Source organism: Micromys minutus (genome assembly GCF_963924665.1).
Source record: "Micromys minutus genome assembly, chromosome: 1".
In the NCBI taxonomy this organism is placed as follows: domain Eukaryota; kingdom Metazoa; phylum Chordata; class Mammalia; order Rodentia; family Muridae; genus Micromys; species Micromys minutus.
In genome coordinates, this window is record NC_137969.1 from 65,145,436 (window position 1) to 65,164,967 (window position 19,532).

General features: G+C 41.1%; 1 protein-coding gene across 1 annotated transcript in view; it reads right to left on the reverse strand.

The window, feature by feature from the left end:
- DESI2 (desumoylating isopeptidase 2) overlaps positions 1 to 17,021 on the reverse strand; it is a 36,664-nt gene extending 19,643 nt beyond the window's left edge. The window contains exon 1 of the mRNA XM_080919314.1: positions 16,748 to 17,021. Coding sequence (XP_080775440.1) covers positions 16,748 to 16,789 — 42 coding nt within the window. The 5' untranslated portion in view covers positions 16,790 to 17,021. The remainder of the gene's footprint in view (positions 1 to 16,747) is intronic.
- Between the last annotated feature and the right edge of the window lie 2,511 nt (positions 17,022 to 19,532).

Sequence of the window (19,532 nt, forward strand, 5' to 3'; positions counted from 1 at the left end):
GTACACAGTAGTCTTCCAAGAGTGATTTTAAATAATTTCTAGATGGGAATCTAAGTGTTTTATTAAAAAGTAAACAATTTGGGGGGAAAGGGATATATACGGAGATGGTAACTTCTGGAAAGCACTTGGCAGAGCGAGGTACCTGAACTCAGAAAATCTTTTATTTTCATAAATGAAATAATTTTTCCCATACTTAAGGATTCCATGTGTGATGGTTTGAATATGCTCGGCCCAGGGAGTGGCACTATTAGGAGGTGTGGCCTTGTTGAATCTAGGTGTGTCACTATGGGTGTAGCCTTAGGACCCTCACACTAGAGCCTGGAAGTCAGTATTCTGCTAGCAGCCTTCAGATGAAGAGGTAGAACCCTCAGCTCCTCTTGCACCATGCCTGCCTGGATGCTGCTATGCTCTTACCTTGATGATACAGAACTGAACCTCTGATCCTTTAAGCCAGCCCCAATAAAGTACTGTCTTTTATAAGATTTGCCTTGGTCATGGTGTCTTTTCAGCAGTAAAACCCTAACTAAGACACCATGCTTGGAACTAATATGTACTTGTGAACTCTATAAATTCAATCTAAACTTTAAGCCTTTATATTCTAAAAATAGTTGCTATGCTTTTGTTCATAAAATGAGAGACTCTTAAAAAGGAGAAACATGTATCCTCAAAATCTGGTCAGAACTTTATGAAGTATCTGAAGAACTGCTGAGGCAGCACAGTGGTAAATAAGGAACAGCTTTCTTTGCAAGGGGTACTATTATTTTTAGATGGAAAGTTGGACAATCAGGTTGGTTTTGCTTAAGGCTGAAAAAGCCACAATTTGCTAGAAAAGGATTAAAACAAAACAAAACAAAACAAACAACCCCCCCCAAACAAAAATATTCCTTTGGACAGAATTAAATAACTTAAGCACAATTCTCATTTCTAACATCCTTTTTTTGTAAGCTTTTTAATACCGTGTAGGGCAGAAATTAATACTGTTGTTGCTGAGACAGTGCTTACAATAACAACACATTACACAACTCATATGAAAAGGCCATGGTTATCTATCCTTTACTGTATCCATATGTCACATGTACTATGTGTACCAAGTTTCAACCATAGCACCAGGCCATAATGAGGTGACCAGACTATGCCATGTAGATTTGAAAGTAAGTACAAAAAAATTACCTGATAACACAAGCAGGTAATTAATGCCTTAATTGATACATGTCTCCAGACAGGTTATGGATATGGCTCTCAATGAAAAGAAAAAAATATAAAATACAAATATCCTAAAATTTTTTCTAGCCACACCAAAATACAGTTTGTTCTTAAACTTTATAATCCTAGTCAAAGTGTAAATAGATTATTTCTTAAATTACAGACTGCATTTCTAATGCTAACTAAGCCACCTTCTAAACATGGGCTTTTAGTTACAAGAAAAACAGAATATTAAAAAAGTAGCAATTCAGTGTGGGGGGGTAGGGTGGGCATAGGACTCATGTATTCTAGTCAGCCACCTTTTCGTATACAGCAGCAGCAGCAGCAGCAGATTTCTGAAAGCTGCTTTGCTTCATTTCCAAATGTGTAAACAGATGCTTCCTTTCTGAATACATTCATCACAGAAGGGTAAGCCCTTCCTTAGAGAGCTGGTCAGAGAGACATGCCCTCCAAATGTTTCTGTTCTTGCTTAGGCTTCCCAGATCTATTATTAGACAATAGGCCTGGAAGGCTCACTCTTTATATAAATGGTAGGTTGCCTGGGCAAGACAGGAATTTAATTCAAGGTCAGCATGCCTTATCAAGCCCTGCTTCAGCTATGCAGACAGTATGGATGAGGCCCTGTTTTGAGATTTAATGATGTAACTGGAAACAAGCTAGTTGAATTAGCTTACTGAATTATTTCATTGTGAAATTCTCTAATGATTTATCATTCAATTATTCATGCTGAAGAAACTAGTATTCTTTCACAGGTAAAATCTGTAAAATTAGCAGCAGCAGTGATTTCCAATGTTTCTTCTAACTTGTTTCTTCCTTGTTAGCACTTCTTTTGGGTCTCTGTTTTTGAGTCACAGACTTGCTACCGACTCAAGGTAGGTCTTGAATGTGCTAACTAGGTAGTTCAGGAAGCCTCTGGAATGTTAGGATTACAAGTATGGACCACCAAGCCTGGCTCTTTTAATTACTTTTATTATTATTATTATTATTATTATTATTATTATTATTATTATTATTATTATGGTGGGGGCTGTTCTGAGATACAGTTTCTCTTTGTGGCCCTGGCTGTCCTGGAACTTATTTGGTAGACCAAGATGGTCTCCAACTCAGAGATTTGCCTGCCTCTGCCTCCTGAGTGCTGAGATTTAAAGCCATGCACCATCACTGCCTAGCCTTATAATTCTTATTACTTCTGAAAAAGTGTTTTGCTACCATCAAAACTTATTTTACACAGCATCCAGAGCAAAATCTCCTATAAAGCTCACAGAGCTTCATAAACTTGTAATGTGAAAATTCATGCTTTTGTGGAACACTAAATATAATGTATCTTTTTAAATCCATTTTATAAACTAGAAACATTTTTCTAACAGAAAATATTATAAATATGCAAAGCTGAAATCACAGCCAAGAACAAGCATCTATGAAAAACAAACAAGCTGCTGAATTAGATTATAACTGGATGTTAGCAAAATTTCTGTTAATTTGCGTTGTCTATGTCATTATTGATTTTGTTGTCTAAATAGTAACAGATGCCAAAAGTTTAAACATAACATACTTGAGAAAAAAAAGATATCCAGGATATTTCATCCAAACAAAACTCTTAGAAGCTGACTTTTTATCAGAACCAAGGGAAGGCCCCTTCTCCCAGAGTGTGGCTCAACTAGAGTTGAGTGGACTAAGAACTGCCAAAGAGTTACAGTGACACTAGGGGCCAGGCCTGCAAAGAAAACTCTCTCAACGAGTAGTGCTGTACAAGGGAGGAATGAACTTGAACTCAAGGGGGCAGATCAACTAAAGGAGGCTCCACATTAAGTTTATGCTATGCTGGCTCAGAACATGATTCCCCAGTAATTGAGGAGAAAAGGTAAACATTTTTATTTGAAACTTACACTTTATTTCCAAATCCTTGGCATACCCAAAGAAAAGTCACAAAGTAGTCACTTTGTGACTCACAGAGGCTACAGCAAGTTGTCTCTGAAACCACAAAACAGAGGAGTCACCACACATGCTGTGTCAAAGAAAAATTGAGCCCAAAATAATCATTAGGTATTAATTGCCTTCCTACATATCTTTCCTATTGTTTCCTTTGTTTATACTAAGGAACATTTTTTTCTTTCAAAGTTTTATTTAATACCCCAGTCTTTATTTATTTATTTTGTTTATATGAGTACATTGTAGCTGTCTTCAGACACACTAGAAGAGAGCATCAGATCTCATTGAAGATGATTGTGAGCCACCATGTGGTTGTTGGAAATTTAACTCAGGACCTCTGGAAGAGCCATTTCACCAGCCCTTGTACCTCAGTTTAAAGTTTATTTTACACTGTTTGTGTTGTTTTGAAATAGGGTCTTAATTCTAGCCCAGTCTAGCTCAGAACTAAGAATGTAGTAAAGGTTAGCTTTGAATTCATGGGTAAGCTGTAGCTTCTCAAGTACTGGGATTACAGCTGTGAACTACCATATCTAGATTTAAATGCATACCTACTTGTACTGGCCTGTTTTATGTGTCAACTTGACCCAAACGGGAGTTATCAAAGAGAAAGGAGCCTCTTTTGAGGAAATGCCTCCATGAGATCCAGCTATAAGGCATTTTCTCAATTAGTGATCAAGGTGGGAGGGCCCATTGTGGGTTGGTGCCATCCCTAGGCTGGTAGTCCTGGATTCTATAAGAAAGCAAGCTGGGCAAGTAACATCCCTCTATGGTCCCTGCATTAGCTTCTGCTTCCTGACCTGCTTGAGTTCCAGTCTTGACCTCCTCTGGTGATGAACAGCAATGTGGAGGTGTAAGCTGAATAAAACCTTTCCTCCTCAACTTGCTTCTTGATCATGGTGTTTGTGCAGGAAACCCTAAGACACTACTTGTAGAGTAATTAAAAAACTGTGGGGGGGGACACTTTGATTCAAAAAAAACATGTTCATATCTCCCAAGTTATGCTAAGGATTGTGCTAGATAGTGAGATAGGAAGATGATGAATTTGATTTCTGTTTATAAAAACTCATTTAGAATGTAAATCAATTACAATTTGGTAAACAGTAAAACTGAAACAAACAAGTTTTTGAGGTCTTTCTAAAATGTACTTTCACTTATTCTGTTTTCTGTAGTAATAGTCTGTGGAATATATAAAGTATAAAACAGATGTGGTGGTGCACACTTTTAATCTCAGTACTTGGGAGGCAGAGACAAGCAAATCTCTAGTTTGCTGCCACCCTAGTCTACAGAGTTACAGGACTGCAAGGGAGGGCTACACAGAGAAACCCTGTGTAACCCTGGCTGGACTGGAGCTCAGTATGCAGAAACCCCTACCTCAAAAAACAATATCTCTCTCTCTCTCTCTCTCTCTCTCTCTCTCTCTCTCTCTCTCTCTCTCTCACACACACACACACACACACACACACACACAAGAAGGTACTAAGTAGGTAAATTTTGTTAGGGAAATAACTTGTCCAACGAGTGGCTATTGATCACAGTAGCTAGCCTCTGTCATACAACTCTACTTCCTAGTAACTATCCTCATGTGGCCCCATTTTTTTCTATATGATCTTGAAATATGTTTAAGAACTTCAGAATAAAAAGAAGGTTAATTTATCACTCTTCCTAAAACATAAAATTATGGTTCCACTTCAGGTACTACCACAAACAGACGTGTGGTTTTAGTTACTGCTATGTGGTATACATTCATACAGTGCACGCACACACAATAATTAACATTTTTTTTAAAGGACAAATCTCCATCTTGAGATCAAGGTATAATGCAGTGGACTGTAAATAAAGGTAATGGTAAATTTATCTCCGTTTAAATGGCTCTTGCACTGAAAACATTTTAGCACATATACTTGTTAATAGGAATAATGCAGTGGAGGGGGAGGGGGATGACACCAGTGAGTGGTAACTATTCTGAGAGTTGTGTTTACACTGGGAGGGTAAAAGAGGTGGCTCTAAAACAAGGTAGGAAGTTTGTTTGACCACAGCAGAGACACAGAGACACAGGCAGTCTGTTCACCCCATGCAACAGGTGGAAAGGAGTGAGTAGTTTTAGGCCAGTGGTGGTAGAAAGAGAACACTCCACTTTTAAAAAATTCACCTGTCAGTGTAATCAGCTGTGAGGACATCTCAGAAAACAAGCTGAGAATAAGGTGTTAAGAGAGCCCAGCCCAATGTGTGCTATCCCTAGGCAGAGCTGTATGAGAAAGGTAGTTAGCTGCCCATGAGCCACAGAGTGAGCCAGTAAGTACTGTTCCTTTACAACAACTTCTGCCCTGACTTCCTTCAATGATGGATTGTGACCTGGAAGTATAAGCCAGATACACAGCCCCATTGCTAAATTGTTTTGAACAAAGTGTTTTATTACAGCAACAGAAAAGTAGCTAATACAAATGCCAAGAGAAATGCAGTTAGTGGGAATCCCAAGCCCTTGTTTCAGAGGTAAACAAAGACCCTATTGAGATCTGGGCTAGAAGTCATTTGTATGACAGCCTGGTAAAGAACCTAGCTTCACTTTGCCTCTGTCCTGAAAACTTAAGTGAGGGAGGCTCAAAAGTAGTGGACTACTACATTGTTTGGCAGATAAATTTCAAGACAGCATAACATCCAAGGCAGTGGCCATATTACTACTGTTTACTGCTCTTAGTAAGATGTACAGTTACAGAAGAGAGCAGGAAAATATGAAAAACGTAATGTTTGGCAAGGAAAGAATTGTGAGTTTAAGGATGCAGAAAAAGGGCCAGGGAGATGGCTATATCATAAACATTCTTGCCAAAAAAGCCTGGAAATCTAGTTTGGTTCCATAACTCATGTAATAATAAAAGGAGAAATCTGAGTGCACAAAGTTGTCCTCTTACCTCTGAATATATACTATGGCATGACCTCATGGTAACCATCATGCAACACACACATAATAAAAATAAAGATGCAGAAAAGGCACACATGAAGACAGCAGCTGCAATTGTAAGAGACTAGTGCCTTTAAAGAGAAACCTTGTGTTCTGTAATGACATTAACAGGAAAGGTATTCTTGATTAAGATCATCACCATCTCTGCTTATTGAAGTACTGTGAAAAATAAAAATGCAACTTTAACAGAACAGAGTCTGAACTGGAATGAAGAGGAGGTTCCCTGATCAAAAACAAACAACCAAACAAAAAACCCAAAAACAACCAAACAAAAATCCCACATGTCTAGAAAAGTGTGTTCTCAGTCTGAATCTCCATGCTACATGGAAGTCATAACTGTGGTATAAGGGGACCAGCTACACTTCAGCTGGCAACAGAACTTGGCATCATTATTCAAACATACTAGTTTTGCAGGCATGCAAAATAAGAAAGCATCATGAGGTGGTTCCAGAAGGCTGCTGAGGCCAGGCAATTGTGTGTCAATGTTAGAGTGGCTACAAGGTGGCCCTAAAAGGTTACAGTATAAAAGCCGTGAAGGTGGAGCTATCTACAACAGAGATCCTCAGGACTATGGAATGTCCACCTAAGAAAGCAACAGGCACTGAGTACAGCTGGCCCAAAAGCAAGGTCACATATGCTGCAGGCAAACCTGGAGGGAAGGGACTACTCAAGGCTGTTACAATCTAGACTATCTTAGTTACTTTTCTATTGCTGTGCTAAAACACCATGACCAACACAATTTAGAGAAGAATGAGACTTATGGTTCCAGAGGAATAAAACTCTGTCTCCATCACAGTGGGGAAGCATGGTAGTAGCATCTAGATCTGCTGAGACCTCACATCTGGAAACTTAAGCTGGAAACAGAAAACAAACTGGGAATGACATGTGGCTTTTGTAACTTCAAAACCAGCTTCCAGTGACATACTTCCTCCATCAAGACCACGTTCTAATCCTACCTTAACAGTGTCACAAAAAACAAAACAAAACCCAAAAAGCAAACAAAAATCAGCGCTACAAACTGGGGACCAAATGTTCAAATGTCTAGGATTATGGCATGTATTTATTCAAACCAAATTCCACTCCCTGGCCTCTATAGACTTGTGGCCATATCATAACACAAACGATATTTAGGGGATCCCAAGATTCAAAAGTCCCCTTAATCTTTTAGTCTCAATGTGGATTAAAAGTCCAGAGTCTCTTCTCAGACTCCAGAATCTTTTAATTGTAACCCTCCTGTAAAATCAAAAAGGCAATTTACTTCCAAAATACAATGAATGGCACAAAATATACATTACTATACCAAAAGGAGGAATCAGGGCATAGTGAGAATAATGGACCCAAGGAAGACAAAAGGAAACTCAAGGACAAACTCAAACCCCGTAGTTCCATGCCTGATGTCAAAGGGATTAAATTACTCTTGCCCTTCCAGTTTTGCTACTGTAACATACTTTTGTCTCTTGGGCTGGTTTCATTCCCCATATACAACTCTAAGAAGAGATGTCCCATGTCTCTAACAGCTCCAAAATCTTGAGATCTCCAACATAACAGAGCTTTACTTCCACAGCTTTAAACAGTGCTCTCTATGTAAGGATACCATTGCCATATACTAGCTGGCCTCAGTGACTCTGAAACTGTGGAAAATTCTATTTGTTGGGATTCTGTAAACCCCACCCCTCAATTACCTGGCAGTAGCCAGGTATGCTCCGCCCCAGTGACCTGATACAATAAAAAGGGCTGCTTGCCCCTCCTCTCTCTCTTGGCCCCTCTTGCCTCCTGGCTCTCTTGCTCTCCCACCCCTATCCCTCCTCTTCCCCTCCCCTTCCCCCCTCTCCCTCCAAGTGCTCATGGCCAGCCTCTACTTCTCTATTCCCCTCTCTCTCTCTGCCTCTACCACCCTCTAAACTCTCCCATGACCTGAATAAACTCTATTCTATTCTATACCATTGTGTGGCTGGCTGGTCCCTCAGGGGAAAGGGATTCCCAACATGGACCCCCCCAGAGGCATTTCCCTTGCCCCCAGGCTTCGCTGCACCTCCATGGGCCATATGCCCCCCACTCTCTTCATCCTTCCCCTAACACTATTATCCTCTGTACTCTAAAAGCAGTGTTCACATGGACAGCCAAGTTTGGCTCTCCGTTTAAGATAGATACTTGGTCCTTTTAAATGCAAAAGCTTCTGTTTATCCTCTTTTAAAAAATATGAGTACAGTAGTTGTAGCTGTCTCCAGACACACCAGAAGAGGGCATCAGATTTCATTACAGAGAGATCACTATGTGGTTGCTGGGAATTGAACTCAGGACCTCTAGAAGAGCAGTCACTGCTCTTAACCTCTGAGCCATCTCTTCAACCCCTGTTAATCCTTTCTAGGAACAGAAAATTGCTTAGGTCTTTTCTATTCACAAGTTGATACTCCTCCATTTATTTCAATATAGATCATATATTAATCTCCTTATTTCTAACAGCATTAGCTGAAATAGTCTCCCGGTGCCTGTTTTTCCTCTTCAAAAAGTTTTCTTTTTGTCCAGTGCTCTTCTTCCTTGTAGATTTACTTAAGAGTAATTACTAATAACTGCATGACAAAGTAAATATTAGGCTACCTTGAATTCTCCTCTGCCAAAGAAATTAGACCATTATTTTAAAATTTAGCCTCAGGTAAGTTCTGAGGACATGGGCAGGAAGCAGCTACATCTCCTCCACCCCCAATGGCATAGGAATGTTTTTTAGTCCAGTTGTTAACATTGTTTGCTTCTAAACCTCTTGAGCTGGGCCTTCATGGTCTGCACTACCTTCCAAACTCCTAATAAGATGAGCTGGTAAGCCTTGCTTATAGTATTCTATGGCTTATGTAGTACATTGTCCCAAAGCCTTCCACATTCAACCAGACCTCACATGTTCCAGCTTCTCACAGCACTAGGCTACTCCCGGGTATCAAATTCTGTTCAGCATCAGATACTTTTGCATTGCTGTGACCAAGCCAACTTACACAAAGGGTTTATGACTTATGGTTCTAGAGGGGTAAGAGTCTATCACTATAACAAGGGCAAAACAAAGCATGGTAGCAGGCAGCCTGGAGGGCTAAGAGCTTATGTCTTGAATTATAGGCAGAAAGCATACTGACTTCCTGAGTCTTCAAACTCTTGAAGCCCACCTTCAGTGACATACTCTTCCAACAAGGGCACACCTCCTATACCTTCCCAAAGAATATCACCAACTGGAGACCAAGTATTCAAATGCCCAAAATAGGTGGTGCCCTTTCAATCAAACCACCACACATATGATGCTATCGAGTTCTCCAGACAACAAATAGAGCTTCAGGTCTTGGTGTCTGGTTTGAGTCTCCAGTCTTGCTTTAAGTCTGAGCTGTCCTGTAGGGCAAGTGAAACTGTACCATCAGACAAAAACTGGGAAGGTTGAGCTGATTCAGAAACCCTAGTACTTCTCGTATGTGTTACCATCTACTGTTGACCTGGTTCATGTCCTGGAGCCCATGACCACGACACTCCACATGAATAGCACAGAACACAGAGTTCTCCATACTAATGAGGTATCCAGATGGGTTTGCCCTGTGGGTTTAGCCAATAAACTTCCCTTTCTGGACATCCCTACCTGCAAAAGTTAATCTCTGGTCTACCCTTAAATAGTTTGAATAAGCAAGGACTGTCTCTCTCACCAAGAACTAAGGTCCTAGCACTCACCCTGAGTCCTCCTACCCCCACCCCAGGGCTTGTTGCTGGTCTGCACAATCCCCTTGTTCTGATTCCATAAGGTTCCCAGTGGCTACTGAATGCCCAGGAGTATAGGAACCCCTGCCTCCTCCACCTCAGTCTGTCTCATTTCTTACCTGGGCTGGGGCCCCCACCTTAGGCTGCTTTCTGCCATCCCCACACTCCAAAGGCAGTGATGATGGAGTGTAGCTTAACACCTCTTCATTTTGTCTGCCCAAGAGGAATTCCCTAATAGTGAGGCAAAATTCGGAACCACACTGTCCTTGCTATGTTCCCATTCTTTTCTTTTGGAAAGGGCTTTTTTATTGTGTACCATTGTACATGGGAAGTATAGAACTTGTTCTTTAACTCTGTGGGGGTTCAGAGCACTAAAAGTCTCAGAAGAGACACTGGAATTTTTAACAGTTTTGAAATTTGATATTGAAATGTATGTATTTTGCATTAAGGTGTGCACGAGCCTATAGAGCCCAAAGGCCAAAGTTATGACTTTAAAATATGTTTGGGTATCATGCAGACAAAGGGTGGACCTGTAATAGTTAATCTTGATTATAAGCTTGTACTGGCTGGTTTTGTGTCAACTTGACCCAAGCTGGAGTTATCACAGAGAAAGGAGCCTCTCTTGCCGAAATGTCTCCATGAGATCCAGCCGTAAGGCATTTTCTCAACTAGTGATCAGGGGGAAGGGCCCAGCCCATTGTGGGTGGTGCCATCCCTGGGCTGGTAGACCTGGGGTCTATAAAAAAGCAAACTGAGCAAGCCAGGGGAAGCAAGCCAGGATGCATCATCCCCTCCATGGCCTCTGCATCAGCTCCTGCTTTCTGACCTGCTTGAGTTCCAGTCCTGACGTCCTCTGGTGATGAACAGCGATATGGAAGTGTAAGCTGAATAAACCCTTTCCTCCCCAACTTGCTTATTGGTTATGATGTTTGTGCAGGAATCGAACCCTGACTAAGACAAAGCTTTGACAATATTTAGAATCACCTGGGTGATATACCTCCCATGTCTTTGAGGGTATTTTCAGAGAGGTTGAACTGAGGACAGAAGACTCATACTGAATGTGGACAGCATCATTCTCTATGTAAAATTGCTAGCTGTTTTAGAACAGTAACCAGTTTGCTAAACTCCCTGTCAGCCTTCCTCCCAGTTTCTTGCCCAGCCCGTTCAAACATTTCTCCCTGCCCTTTGTTCTTCCCTCAGCTTCCCCAGTCTGCTTAAACAGTCCCTTCTCGTAGTTTCCCCAATACTAGCAGCTCCAAATTATAATAGCTGTTCTAGTCTTTCTACTCAACTCAGCTTCTCTCACCTCAATTGTCTCCTAACCATATCTTCTTTACCAACTGCCTTCTGACTCTGGTAGCCCAGTTCCCTTTCTCAGCCTTAGCTGGCTTTTTTATCCAATCCTGTTTCCAGAAAAACAAGAGGTAACCAACACTGAAAGTCATAGATAGGGTCAAGCAGTTCTAAGAGCTAAGAATTCTTAACAGACCAGCTGACCAGTAACTGGAAATCATTTAAAGGATTGGGCACACAAAATAAATCACACTACACTCTGGGCCAAACTCCTGTACCAAATGGAAAGATAGCAAATATAGCACCAGCATTCATCTCTCTCTACTTTCTGAAGATGAATGTGACTGGACACTCATGTATGTACCTTCTTACAGTGAGCCAAAATAAGTCCTTCCCCCAAGTATTTTTGGGGGGGGGGTAGGAATTTTACTAATGTAATGAGAAAAAGTAACTAATACAACACCCCTACACCTTTAGTTACTAATATGCTTGCCCCTAATTGACCTCTGAGTACTTTTCAATCATAAAAGAAATATAGTATTAATAATTATATTAATTAATATATTAATTCTTTTGTATGTTTCAAATTTCTACTTTTAGTTACTAGGTAACAGGTACTCTATGCAAAGTTAAGGAAGAGGAACACTGACTATTTGGGTGTTATAATTATATATTTCATTGATAGTGTGGTTGGTGAAATGACTCCCAAAGATAACCACAATCTAATGCCCTAACTCTGTGAATGTACAATATGGCAGAAGACTACAGATGTAACTAAAAGTCTTTCTATAGTGAAGTGACTGAAATTTCTGGTTGGGTTCGCATTTAGTGAGATGAGCCCTTAAAAGGCATACCAACTTAAGGAAGGAAGGAATGAAGATCAGGAATTCAGGACAAGCTTAGTCAACATCAAATTCTGTCTCAAATTCAACCAATCAATTAAAAAATGAACAACCAAACAACAAAGTACATACTTGCAGGCAAAACAAGGATAAAGAAAAACAAATTTAATTTAAAAATTTTAAAATATTCAGAGAGTTGGGAATAGCAGGGTGGCTCTATTGGTAAACTGCTTGCCCAGCTAGCCTAAGGATCTGCGCTCACTCTTCAGAGCCTATGTTTAAAACAACAACTGGTGGGCAACTCCTAGGACTCAGAAGGCAGGACAACACTAGAAGCTGCTTGACCACCACATTTGCTCATGGACACACAATTCAGAAAGTCAGATGTGTGATGGACAAACTTGCCTGTAGAGGCTAGAAAGCCAGTGATCTAGTTATTCAGGTGCAGAATAGTTACTTGGGAGCCAATTCTGAATAATCTCTGGAAGGGAAGATTCTTTCTGTTAGAATAGAGGTGCAGGTAGAACTCCCTTCCCCAGTAGATCTAACTTCCACATTTTGTTATGTGATGACACTAAATTTAGTGCTATGGCAGTAATTCTGCAACTCTGAGGACACAAATCAAAGACAAAAGAAAACGCCAGCAAGCTGAACAGAGAAGAGTAGGAGTTTGCAAAATGACTGAGCTGTTAAACTATCTCTTTTTAATCTCTGGATTTAAAACAGTTCTTTCCAATTTAAGCTGCTGATTGCCAAGTTCTGTCACTTTTACATTGATCAACCAAAACTAAGAGCTGGACGAGGTGACTGACTGTGAAGGGTTTATAATAGCTACATAGGTTTACTTCTAAGTTTTTGGTTTGAGATGCTGAGTAGAGTGTTGGCTATCAAAGGTGGCAATGGTGGGAGTTTGCGGAGGGGTTCAGTACATGGGGGAGAGAAAAGCATAGGAGAGGCACAGGAGGGGAGAATGTCTGCTGCTAGAGATGTGGCTTTGAAGATTTTATGGAACTTATTATCTCAGATGGTTGTGAGCCACCATGTGGTTGCTGGGAATTGAACGCAGGACCTCTGGAAGAACAGTCAGTGCTCTTAACCACTGAGCTATCTCTTTATCTCTTTAGCTCCAGAACTGATTATCAAAGAGTGTATTTAGTATGTGACAAAATGAGTGTACATGGAACTCATTTAGAAGGTCTGATTTAAATCTACACCTTTGAAACTTCAAACTCTCTTGGAGGAGTTTGAGAATCAGGCTGAAACAATGCAGTCCAGGCAAAAATGTCCTAACTGGAAGAGTTCTAGGGTGTTTGTTTTCTATTTTTTAAACACTTTGAAGATACATAGGCACTATTTTTAAAAAGGAAGAAACAACTTTTTTTCTAGAATGGATAAGCTTATTTTGACTTACCTATTTTAATTTTTAAGAAATGCATTAGTATCTGATAGGCTGAAATATACAAATTCTGGATCTATGAAAAAATACTGTGTTAAACCAACTATAACAGAATTTTTTTTCCCAGTAATTGAAAGAAATTTGGGGCTGGAGAGATGGCTCAGTGGTTAGGAACACTGACTGCTCTTCCAGAGGTCCTGAGTTCAAATCCCAACAACCACATGTTGGATCACAACCATCTGTAATGACATCTGATACCCTCTTCTGGTGTGTCTGAAGACAGCTACAGTGTACTTATATATAATAAATAAATATTTAAAAATAAGAAAAAATCTGAGTCAGAGATTAGCTATACATAAAGATAAATTAGCAATATATGAATAGTCCACTTCTAAGTTTCAAAGAATTGCTCCTGGCCATATTTTATTGGTAGTAGGTTGTCCCAAAGTATTCAGAGGACTCTGATCACTAAGAAGAAAGTAAGTAATACAGAATAAATAATCTTTTGAGGACTGTATTAGTACTTCACAAAAGGAAGATAAGGGCAACCCGCTGGTAATCTACATATGTAGGAGGTATAGAGGAGTGATCCCCAGCCATCCAATCTAACAGGAAAAATACAGTCATAGCTGAAGCAGGTGACAAAAAGACACAAGGATCCATGACAACTGGTTCATGATTCTAACAGAAAAAAACAGTGGTTGGTTTTGGAGCAGCTGACGTACTAGGCTTATAAACAGCAATTATCATCAAAGACATCTACAAAGAACAGAAATTATAGCCAAAGATAAAAGGAATCTACCCTGAGAATCAAGCAAAATACATCAAAAAGTAAAACTGATTTGTGAAAAATGGGTGTAACAGGAAAAAATGTATACCTTCATCTACTTGGCTTTGTCCTAATGGAACTGTGATCATTCCCTTGGCTCAGAGTCCCTGCAACCCTTCACTTACTCACTCTGAGGTTTTCTTTCATGTATCCACCAACCCTCTAGTTAAACTGGACTAGATCAAAGTTCTCAGCTCAGCCTGTGCTTCCCCACTCTTGTTCTCTGTTCATGCTCACTGATCTCTGCCCTTGAATAGCCTATCAATGCTTCTAGTTCACTTTTTCCTCTTTCAGCATTTCTTGGTTCTACAACCACAAAATAATTTTTGGATCTCCTTCTGCTCCTATTAAAACAATGCTATTCTGCTCTAAATTATAACTCTTATGTCTTCCTTATGATATACCAAATTCCTTAAAGCAGAGAGGTAATAGATCCTGCCTGTGGTTTCAACAGGGTCAAAATTAAATAAGTAATGTTAAGTTTTAAATTAGTGATATAAGCACTCATAGACCAAGAGCCTTTACAAGAACATACAAGGGTAAATTTCTTAAATAAACATTTTTTATTCAAATGCTTCTCTTTCTGTTTCTGAAATAAAACAATATGTAAGAAAAAATTAAGGGAATTATTTAATAGAGACAATACTGAATCAAGATTATCATCTAGAAATTCTAGATCCTGCTTTCAGTCTCCTGGGAAGGTCGCTTACCCTTTTTCTGTCTGCTTTCTCTGTATCTACTAGAGTGATAGGAAGAATAAGCTCTTTTTTGATGACTTCATATTTTAGCATCATTCAAAATAGTCTTCCCCTAAAAAACATTTTCCTAGCCCTTAAAACTTTGCAATTAGTAATGCTTTTCCTGATTCACAAAACACACACTATATGCCATATAATGCATATTCAATTTAATCTAAAAAGCAAAATTCTACTCTAGATATTTCTTTTGGATTCTGAAACTATAGCCACTGATCACTGATAATCCTAATTGATTAAAAATATAGATGATATCTCAATATATATTCTCCAGAGAAAAACATATCCTGAGGTATAGTTTATAATAGTCTTTATCAGTTAAAAAAAAAATCCAAAATCTGATAGGCAAGAGGCAGTGAAATAATAGAATGGCAATATTAAAGTTGACAGTGGTGGTGTGGCCTTTAATCCCAGCAGAGGCAGAGGCAGAGGCAGAGGCAGGTGGATCTCTGTGAGTTTGAGGCTAACCTGGTCTACTGAGAATCCCAGCCTCAAAACAACAAAAGACAACAAAAAGGGGGCCAATATTAAGTTAAGAAAGGAGTCCCATGGAACACAAAAAGTTTAAAGCCAGAGTATAATTTCTTAGCCAGTAGTGTAGGCTGTTAGTCATACAATACACACGATCTTCTAGAATCTCTTACCCGTTATTCAACTTTTCCCTTCATGATTCACTTTTCCTAGTCTGTTAATCTACCTCTCATCTTCAGACTTACACTGGAACCTACTAGAAGAGAAGCCTCACTTCTAGTTACAGGCAGACCATATGCCCTGTCAACATTTAATTTCTAGATATGGTATGAGGAATCCCTTTCTAGCAACAGCTCCCTGTTCCTTGAAAAACTTACAAACAATATAAAGAATAAAGAGCTCAGAGCTGTAAATAAGAACCAAGACTTCTTACTGTTGAATCTCTGCTAAGTATTTTTAAGCCAACAGAAATAATACCAGAGAATTTTCATGTGTTAATGCACACTCTAGACATTTCAGGCTTTCCAGGCAAAGGTTATCCTTTACAAAACAAAAATTAAGTAACCAAAGGCAAGGGAGCAAACCCAAACGTGCACTCACAGTGGCGACTATTCTCTACTTGGTGCTTCTTCTAGGAGTATTATTGCAATTACAACCCCAGGGGACCCAGTCTTGGAACCCTAGCCTCTGTGTTTGTAGTTCTTCAAAGTTAGATGACATAATAAACAAGGCTTCCCTTCCCTCTCGAGTGGTCACGTCATCCACCTGTTGCATCACCTGAAAAGTGGTCTTCAGAATCTAGGATCACCTCTGAGATCTCTAAATAATTCAGCGGCGCTATGTTCTAGATAAAATTTTAGCTTCATTCATTTTAATGAGGCTGCCTTGGAGGTGAGGTTATGTAGGCTCCTGTTCATCTTTGGGGAGATTCTCTAGCATCCGCATAGCAGCTGTGACTTTCTAGACTTGAGGGGCTGTGGAGTTGTTGGAAGACTTGAGCATTTGGCGACAGGAAAGGGCCAGCAGGAGCAGGGCAGAGGGGAGCTGGGCAGCTTAGAGGCCAGGTGGTGGCGGGGAGGTCGCACGGCGACAGAAGCTTCGCGGATAGGGCGCCGCTCATCCGCCCAGGGGTCGGGCCCACAGTCAGGGGAGCTAAGGGCTCGGAGGAGGCTCGAGCCCAAGCCCTCCCTAGGGCTGACTGGACACCTCCAGGAGGCGCGCCGGCGACTGTCCCCTCCCCCCACCCCTGAGAACTAAGCTGGAGGCGGGGGCGCAAGGCAGGAAGCACCTGACCGGGGTCCCAGCCCGTCAGAGGGCCGGCCAGCGCGGACCGCCAGGGACTACACTCACCATGTCGTAGACGTTGAGCACCACTAACTGGTTAGCCCCCATCCTCCTCCCCACGGCCGCCGCCTCGTCCTCCAGCCGCTCGGTCTCCGCGGGGCGGAGGCCGCTGCCACCCCCGCGGGCGCCTCAGGCAGGGCTCGAGCCGGGCACTAAGCGTCCAGCCCGGCCCGCCGTAGTCGGGGCGGAAGCATCCGGCAGCTGGGGCCGCTCCCGGGAGCCGCTGTCAGAAACCTGTGTGAGGACCGGGCCAGACCGGTGGAGAGCCCGCTCCGGCTCAGGCGCCTCCCCTCGGCCGCAGACACGTGGGGGAAGGCGGAGCCTGAGCGAGGGGCGGGCGCCAGGCACCCTGGAGGCGGGGCCCGCTCGGAGCCAGGGCTAAGCCCGCCTGCGCGCTGCCTCTCTCGGGCGCTGCACCTCGAGACCTAAAATGGCGGCAGGTTGGTTGTCTCTTCACCCCAGTGGTTCGAGATCGCAGAAAGACTACGATTCCCAGAATGCAGAGCGGAAAACTCCAATTCCTATTGGGTGTATGAGAAATCTGACTACATATCCCAGCATGCTCCAGGAGATTGTGGGCCCTCACGTCTCCCTGGGAGACTACAGCTCCCAGGATGCCATGCTAAGGGTTTGACCGGGGGAAACCTTTCCTGTTCGTCCTTGGACAGCAGAAAAACTGTTTGCGTTCTTTCAGTGCTGTTTCTGGTGTTTGTAACTTGAGATTTGAATCCAACGTAATGTGAAGAAGTGATAAAGCCCTTCTACTTTTTTTTTTTTTTTTTTTTTTTTGCAAATATAGGAGTGAGAAAATAAAGGGAGGAAGGTTACTGCTGTTGAAGTAGGATGTAATAAACTGTTAACCCTCAAAACGGAATTCACATTTCGTGAGAGAATCCTGCGCACGTGGGAGTGTAGAACTCATGGATTAGCTCAGTCCTAGGACACACCATTTGTGCACCCATTCAACAAGTATATATTTGTGTTCCTGCCGTATACCATGTGATATGGTAGACTGAGGAATTCACAACTGTACATTCATGGGAGACAATCAAAATTCCAGTGATGTGTGTTTTGTAGAAAAATTAAGATGATTGAGAGTTATCTTGGGATGTATGGGGGAATGACCAATTTTAAGCTAAAATCTCAATGACAGAAAGTTCGTCAAATACAAAAGATCCAAAAATTCCAATTAGAAGGGACAAAAGTGCATAGACATAAGACATGTCAAAGTCTATATTCTGTGGCTAGAATAGACTGTAGTTAACTAGTCAGAAGCCAGATCCTGAGTTTTCAGTTGATTGAGATTGGATATGTATTTTAGATTGTAGATTAATGTGTGTGTGTGTGTGTGTGTGTGTGTGTGTGTGTGTGTGTGTGTGTATGTGTGTGTGTGTGTGAAAGAGAGACGGAGACAGAAGTACAGGTAACAAGGACAGAAGAGGGCAGTGGTGCTCTGGGACTGAAGTAAAGGGCCACTGTAAGCTGCTTAACCTGAGTGCTGGGAACCAAACTCAGATCTTCTGCAGAGCACAGGTGCTTACAGTGGATGAGCCGTCTCTCCAGTCCCTGAGGTCGGATTTTAAATGAAGAGTTGGTAGTTTTTCAACTAAGGAATGGCATGAGAATGTGCCTACGTTTTTTAAAAGATTGCTTGAGTTTGTGTGGAAATTTTTAAATTAATTTTTTGGATAGTCTCTGTATTTACCTTTCAACTGTTATTCCCTTTCTTCCCCCCATCTGAAATTTTAAAGAAAAGCAAAGTAAATGGAAACATGAGGATTAACATGGTAGATTATAAAAACAGAGTCTCAAATTATATGTGTCCTTTGATGTCTCTCTCTTCTGCCTTGAGTTGAGTTGGTTCTTGGGACATACACAAATAATACAAGAGACTTAAAACACACTTTGGATTTGTGACTTGGTTTCTTCCTGATCTTGGGAGTCTAGCTGCCCTCCTGGCTCTCTGCCAACAAACCCTGCTCACATTCCCTATAACTGCCCCCTGGTCCCAGTGGCTTACTCTCTCACAGTTCTTCGCCACTGCTTTGTTTTCATTCTCTGCAACTGCCCCCTGTGGTCACCATCTCAACTCACACCAGCCAGTCAAAATAAAAACTCTAGAAACTTGTAATTTAACAATCAGATTTATCTCAGATTATCTCAGTAAATTTACACTCCACAAAACATCTACATAATAAACTCAGAACCAATTGATATGATAAAATCTGCACACCTAGATAAACTGTCCTATAATAATCCATCCCTTATATTCATAACTACCTGTAGTTAATTAAAGCCACTCAGAGATAGATCTTCTTTGTCTTCCTCCATCTTACCTCTCCTCCCTCCTCTCCTGGCTTATCGCCTTTCCAAAACTTTATTCCTGCCTGTCTTTTTTCCCCATCCAACCACAGGCCTTGTCTTATTTTGTGCCTGCCCTTCTTGCATATAACAACAGGTAGGTAGTATGCTATTTATAATATATCAAACATTTGAGGGAGAAACGGGTTAGAACGGGAAATCAAATTATTGCTAGGTCATGTTATCTTTAGGTGCCTTTTAGAGGCTTATGAGATGTTAAGTGGGCAGTTGCATAAATGAAATGGAGTTACAACCATTAAACTAACTAAAACAAACATTTAAGTACAATTTAAAGCCTAGAGACTTGTTGGACAGCCTTTCTGTTGCTGTGAAAACAGATGCTCTGACTGACCGAAAGCAGCTTACGGAAGAAAAAAAAATATGGGTCATAGTCCATGATTGAAGGAAGCCAGGGTAGGGCAGGAACTTA